Source organism: Zingiber officinale, chromosome 8A (assembly GCF_018446385.1).
Source record: "Zingiber officinale cultivar Zhangliang chromosome 8A, Zo_v1.1, whole genome shotgun sequence".
In the NCBI taxonomy this organism is placed as follows: domain Eukaryota; kingdom Viridiplantae; phylum Streptophyta; class Magnoliopsida; order Zingiberales; family Zingiberaceae; genus Zingiber; species Zingiber officinale.
Window position 1 is genome coordinate 137,218,443 of NC_056000.1, and position 6,927 is coordinate 137,225,369.

The 6,927-nt window shown below is 40.2% G+C and overlaps 2 protein-coding genes across 2 annotated transcripts; both read right to left on the bottom strand.

Moving 5' to 3' along the window:
• Positions 1-446: 446 nt before the first annotated feature.
• LOC122011324 (probable polygalacturonase At3g15720) lies at positions 447-2,723 on the bottom strand. Its single transcript, XM_042567710.1, has 6 exons — positions 2,484-2,723; positions 2,010-2,162; positions 1,875-1,895; positions 1,484-1,773; positions 836-1,067; positions 447-683 (listed from the first exon to the last, which is right to left on the bottom strand). The coding sequence occupies exons 1-6, from the start codon at positions 2,721-2,723 to the stop codon at positions 447-449; spliced, it is 1,173 nt and encodes a 390-aa protein (XP_042423644.1).
• Positions 2,724-3,244: 521 nt separating this feature from the next.
• On the bottom strand, positions 3,245-3,814 carry LOC122011325 (pentatricopeptide repeat-containing protein At1g26900, mitochondrial-like). The gene has a single exon (XM_042567711.1). The coding sequence runs from the start codon at positions 3,812-3,814 to the stop codon at positions 3,245-3,247; it is 570 nt and encodes a 189-aa protein (XP_042423645.1).
• Between the last annotated feature and the right edge of the window lie 3,113 nt (positions 3,815-6,927).

Sequence of the window (6,927 nt, forward strand, 5' to 3'; positions counted from 1 at the left end):
AGGAGCATTATCTCTGACAAGCCATCTCAAAATATCTACGTGGAATTCCTCAATCTCAGGATGTCATCTAGATTCTGAAGTAATTCATCATGTTACAATTGATTATGATATTTTCACATAAGCTTTTCATCCTATCATGGCTTTGACACAGTACAAATAGGTAATGACTTAAATTTACAAATTGATTGTTTTGGAAACACATTTTTTCACTAATTTGATCAACTCTTTCACATGCATTGTACACCCTCAATCACTAAAACTTTACTTTTAGTTTGTCAATTTTCTCTTGACAATAATATGATTTTTGAATTTCACCCTCATCAGGAAACTAAACTGTGAAGATTCAATCTCTTTGGATCGAGTTGCATTAAGAAGGAATATACAGTAGTTCTTCAATCTCATCACTGCACAATTATATATCACTTTATTTACATATCGATGATCAATTAGGAGGTGGTTGTCAGGCAATTGACTTTAGGCTCGCATTCTTTGCCGATGGATCCGAAGGCGTTGCTACAAGAGGAGGAGGTGGCGCCACCGTCGTCTCTCCTGATCATCACCTCCTTCATAACAATGCCGGAGCAAGGAGCCAAAGGGCTACAGGTCAATGTCACTGCCACCGGGTCTGGCGATGTGCCATGCATCCGCTGGTACGTCACTCCTGTCACTTTCACTGCACCTAGCTGCAGCAATGACAATGTTTTTGAAGAATTAAATATCATATGTTCAATTATATATTTTTTTATTTTATATAACCTAAATACTAAACCCTGAAACTTTATAAAAAATAATAAAAAAAACACTTAGCTAACATAACAAAATTATATATATATACCACGTTCTTGTAGTATCCGTAAGGCATGTCATAGTAAGTTTGATCGATGATGATAGGATTTCGAGTAGAAATGAAGTTGATGTCTTCGAATATGATTCTACTCGCAAAACCCACTCCGCCTTGCCATGTCTTGATCCGTGCACCGTTCGTGGTTCTCGTAAAATTGCACTGCCTCATGATCACATCCGTCACTTCCTCGGACGAGCTTTTATCTTTTCCCAAGCTCCCTATGCTATAAAATTTGTGGTTTTAAGATTGGCGGTTTAACTTAGGATTTCGACACTACAAAAATAGTAATGAATAACGGTTGAATTTTTTGTCGATATTCCGTCGGTATTTAGATTTACCGATGGAATTTATGATATCGGGAGTAATTTGATCGACAATAAAATTTATCGGCGGAAATGAAATTCAGTAAGTGATTACCGACGAAATAATGTATTCCGTCGATAAAATTTAACGACCGAACACTTTTCCCGTCGGTAAAGAGCAAAACGACAATAACGAAAGTTGCCGACTGAATAAAATTCAATCAGTAAATTTCCGACGAAACTAGTAATTATCGATGGAAATCGATATTCCGTCGATAATCCCCGACGGAACTTGTAATTCTGGAACTTTAGAATTTAGAATTTAGGATTTATGAACCTTATGCCATGACCAGGGCCGCATGCGATCCCAGTGATGTTGATTTGGTAGGTGCCCCGGTTGATGGCGATGCAGTCATCGCCTGTGGCGATGGTTGACCATTCGATCCGGATTCGACGTGAGTTGGAGACGTCGATGCCGTCGGTGTTGGGGCTATCCCCCGGCGAAGTGATGGTGAGTTGAGACAACAGAACATCGTTGCAGTTGGTGATGGCCAAATGCGATCGTTGGCTGTTCACCAGCTTCAAACCCTTCACCACCAAATTATTACATCCGTTCATCAAGACTTGCTGCATGCATGCGCCAACCAATTAAATTAAATTAATTTAATTTGCCTTATTTATTAATTAAGACAAATTAGTATAAAAGTCATGTGAAATTAAATTCTTACGGCGGGGCCAAGAATGCAACCCTGAAAATTAAACAAACAAGAAATTACAATATCATATATGTATTTTAATTAAAATTAAGCTCATGTGAAATATAATAAATTAATAATTAATTGATTAACTACCATTTTATTTACACTTCGGCACTTGTCCCACCAAGCTTGACCTTTACCATCTATGATTCCTGTTCCTGCCAAAGTCAACCCGTTGACGCTGGAAAAAATAAGCCAATTTTCGTTGTTTCCTCTCCATGTCCTCAGATCACCCGGGGCTACTAAAACTCCAGTTATCTGTTCATAGAGATATATTAATCAAAATATTACTAATACAGCAATCCTTTATACGGGGAAGATTAGATACCTAGCGATGTATTTTACACTCGTTGAAAATTAATCCCAAAATCTATAAATTAGACCAGTCATACACATATATACCGAGGGTTAATGGAGTTTATTTATACCAATTAAAATTTAATTTAAAATTATTTTTAATAACTCATTATAAACTAAGTAAATAACTTTGAATATATATACAGTTAATTAATATTCATAAATAATATTTCGAATAAATTATATATATATATATATATATATATATATATATATATATACCTGGACGGTGATGGAGGATGGCTTGCATGGGCCCATGAAGTTAAGAACAGCATTGATCAAGAAAGTTTTGAATCCAATGTTTAGAACAGAGGGCGTCGCTGATGCATCTTTGCAGACCGCCGCCCATGCTCGTAAAAAAGCCTGAGAGTCGTCTGTTTTGCCGTCTCCAATGGCACCGTAGTTGTTCACGTCGAAGGTAGCAGGCAAAGCGATGGGAGGAAGAAGGAAGAGAATCGCCATTAACGTTAGAGGCGAGAGCTGATCCTGTTTCAGACATCCATGCATGCATGCATTCACACATTGGTATACAGTTTAATTAATTAGAATTAACTTGTAGATCAAAATGCTCGCTCACCATTAAATATGAGAATTACGTGAATTAATTAAGAAGAGAGATTGATTGTATGGTGAAGGTAGAGATGTTTAGCTTCCTTTATATATAGAGAAGCCGATGAAGTTTAGCGTTCTATGTATAGACTTTGATTAGTTTTGATTAGTTTAATTACGAGGAAATTGAGTTTCATTTAGAAAATGAAGTCATTAAATTGTTAGAAATTGGTTTTTGCTAACTAATTAGTCTTAATAATATGGACACGAATAACTATTTAATTATTTGGCGAATGAAAATTTAATATTTCAAATTATTTGAGTGGTAAAAATTGATTCAATAAAAAATATTGTGAGCAATTAATGAAGCAGAGAAGATGATTTTGCTCCTCTGGAGCGTCCCTCTGTGGCTCCACGGTGAGATGTAGAATGAATCAAATAACCTTACCCAATGAAATAACTCTGTCATCTCGGAGGGGCATTTCGTCGAACAGATGGAGTCCGTCGTCTGAAACACGGTCGCAGCGGCAGTAGAGATGGATCAAGGTGTTCCTGACGTTGACATAGAGGAGAAAGCCGAGTTTGAGCGCCAGGGCGTGGAGCTGCCTCCAGAGCTGGAGGCGGAGGCCTTGGGCGAGAACTTTGAGGGCGGGAATGAAAGCGAACTGGTTCAGCGCCAGGCCGGGGGAGGCGTGGAGGGAGCGGAAGAGGGAGAAGGCGTCGGCCACGGAGCGGGCGCCGGGGGAGGATGAGAGGCTCCGAAGGACTGCAGTGTGGTGAAAAAGGCAGGGGGAGGCGATGCAGTGGAAGATGGAGAGGGCGTAGGCGGGTTCGGCGAGGGAGGATGCGGCGGCGAGGAGCTTGCTGACGGGGAGGGGGGGAGGTGGAGGCCGGTCTTGAGCATGCAGGCGTGGGACTGCCGGAACTGCAAGGGCGTCAGGCGGGAAGTGCGGAGGAGGCGCGAGAGAAGAGGGAAGCGATGGGCGTCGTCGATCAAGTTGCATGGCGCCGGCATCTAACAACCACTATTAATCAATTGATCCTGCAAAATTTGATCGATCATACCCACCACTCAATTTGCCTTTTTCACATTTTTATTTATTTATTTATTTTAATAAATAAATTTCATATTTTTAATTAATCTAATTTATAATAATAAAAAAAAATAATAATCACAGCCAGCCTCATTAACTATCTCTGGGATGACCAACTTGGTCCACGAAAATTTTTCATCGGCCACCAGGATAAATCGAAAAACCCACATGACGAACAACTCAAGAGCCCAATATTCTTTGATTGCGATCCCTATTTGGATAAAAAATTCTTACAAATATATCATAGCTGGAGATCGAACCCCAAGTGCATATGTGACAACTTGGATGTCCTATCACGATATCATAGCCCTGAGGACAAAAATTATCTAAGTAAATTTTTTATAATAATCGGCTCCACAGTCAAAACGCCTCATATCAAAAAATCTCCTAAGAAAATTTTTGGAGATACAGTACCACTGTGTTGATAAGAAGTCTCACTGCTGAGACAGTACCTTAACCCCTAAAGGGAAATTTATTTGGGGAGGGAATTTATTGGTTACTAAGAGACTCGAATCAAGAACTCCAGTTAACACATATATCTATACTTACCACTTGATAACTCATTGAAAAGAAGTTAAAAAAGTTGTTATAATAATAATGTTAAATAAATGGTGTGGTGCACTTTACGTGGGATAATTTAGTTGTGATCTTCTAATTGAAAGTAGAGCGATTTAGCAAAGGTTTGGAGCATATTAAATGGTTATTGTTGTTGTGATGATGTCTCCTTCAACACACTTTGTATAGTGTTTTTTAGATGCCCAGTGGATCGGAGTGTCTATTTGGTCTCTAGATGAAATATTAATTGCATGACCATTATTAGCTCATTCTCACTCTCCGATCACCCATATCATACTTTCAGTCGCTCGAAAGTATTTTGATCGCCTAGAAATCCTTTTCAGTCGTTTGGAATGACTTCCGCTTATACTTCTTCATCCTGATAAGAGGCACTTTCCACGCTGACTGTGTCTTCCGACATAAATAAGATGTATAATTCAATCAGCTTATCGCTGCCATGCCATCTTATTCGGTCGCTCTGAATTATATTGTGGTAACTTGGAATATGAAATACTCTTATTACAAGTGAATTAGGCCAAAAAAGTATAAAACTTATAAACATGTTGTGAGCGATCCACTATGTTTTCTGAATCAAGAAAAATCTTGTGGAGCAACTCATTTACAGACTAGTAGACTCAAGGGGAACTTCAATTGACTTTAATTGAAACTCTTGATGATTTCGAGATCAAGTCAGTGCCTAGTTGTACAAGAGTTACTCTCGTCCCAAAGTTACAAGTCACTTTTTTACGACTCTCAACTTTATCCAAAAAATCTTGCTCTGATTTTTTTTTTTAATTATTGCTTGGTATTTGATCTGTTCGACCTACTAGAATTTTTTACCTAACAAATGTTTGGTCCTGTTAATCCATTTGGACTTTGTTTGCCAACTGTTTGATCTTGCTACTCCATGTAAACTTCTCTTGCTAAATTTTTTATCTCACTAACCCATCTGAACTTTGTCTACCAAATGTTTGATCTTATTGACCATGTAGACTTTGTCTACCAAATGTCTCATTCTACTGACCAATCTGGGCTTGAGCTTCCTTGTCAAACTTTCCATCATCTGCATGCTTGACATACATCACATAGTGACTTACTTTAAATCTTTTGTCATACTTTAAAGCCTTGAGTGAATTGATCAGTGCCTTCTTGAACAAACACGCTGGATATTGCAAGTACACGTGGTGTGCTTTGACATGATCAAATAAGTTAGAGTTAGGCCTCGTAGATCTAATACCTTGGTCAAATAATAAATCTAGTGAAAGACGTAGTGAGCATAAAAGATGGCACCGTAAGGGAATCAATTGACTCGGTGCATTCGAAAGACGATAAATTGTGAAAGAGTACATCAATGAAGCAACAGTGACATGGTCTAAGTAGGGTTGTAAACAAGCCGAGCTGAGCCGAGCCAAGCCGAGCCGAGCTTTGGGGTGTTCAAGCTTGTTTGATAAGATAACCGAACCGAGCCGAGCCGAGCCGAGCTTAAAATGAACCAAGCTTTTGAAATAGTGTTCAAGCTTAGCTTGCTTTATTTTGTTGGGACCGAAAAGTAGCTAGAGGGAGGGGGGTGAATAGCTCGTCGCGTACTAGGTACTCGTCGTTGTTGGTTTCTTCAAAGATGTGCAGCGGAAATACAAGAAACAAACCACACAACGCTAACAAGGTTGTTTTACTTGGTATCAACCTCACAAGAGGTGACTAGTCCAAGGATCCACACCTACTCACGCACCCTCCACTAATAAAACCCTCCTTTTCGGTAACTACCGAAGGCGGAGAAGCCCTACAAGACTCTCAATACACGAAGAAGGAAAGGGAAACAAAATACAAGCGCAAAGCTTACAATGAGTACAGAAAACCCTAACCCTAGCTTCTCTTCTTGTCTTTGATCCGCCTTTTGACTTGGAGAACCTCCAAGATCCTTCAAGAACTGGCGATCTGAGCTTTGAGAGCGCTGTGGAGGAGCTGGCGAAGATCTGAGCTTTTTCGTGGAAGCAATGCCGAAGGAAATGAACGCCTGCGGCTTAAATCGACGCTAACGGTCGGATCCCGATCGATTCGATTGCTCCCAATCGATCGGGGAGGCTTTGGATCGATCCACGGATCGATCCAGAGCGCCTCTATGCTCTTGGAAAAACGCCTGGATCGATCCACGGATCGATCCAGCGCTTATCGCGCGAAGCAGCAGCGTCCCAATCGATCCACTGATCGATTGAGACCTCTGGATCAATCCACTGATCGATCCAGAGGCTTTCTGTTCGCTGGGAAAAGCCTGGATCGATCCACTGATCGATCCAGCTCTTGGTTTTTGCCCAAAACCAAGTCCTAAACCTCTCAACCCAACATCCGGTCAACCTTGACCTGTTGGTACATCATGCCTAGTATCTGGTCACTCCCTTGACCTGCCAGGACTCCCCACCAAGTGTCCGGTCAATCCCTTTGACCCACTTGGACTTTTCTCTTCGTGCCAA

Bases quoted from the DNA above. Each gene is read 5' to 3' on its own strand.
- LOC122011324 (XM_042567710.1), bottom strand. From the start codon at position 2,723: ATGGCGATTCTCTTCCTTCTTCCTCCCATCGCTTTGCCTGCTACCTTC. The intron at 2,163-2,483 runs GTATATATATAT...CTCTATGAACAG, and splicing joins CATCCTCCATCACCGTCCAG to ATAACTGGAGTTTTAGTAGC. The intron at 1,068-1,483 runs GTTCATAAATCC...CAAATTTTATAG, and splicing joins GGCCCTGGTCATGGCATAAG to CATAGGGAGCTTGGGAAAAG.
- LOC122011325 (XM_042567711.1), bottom strand. From the start codon at position 3,814: ATGCAACTTGATCGACGACGCCCATCGCTTCCCTCTTCTCTCGCGCCT.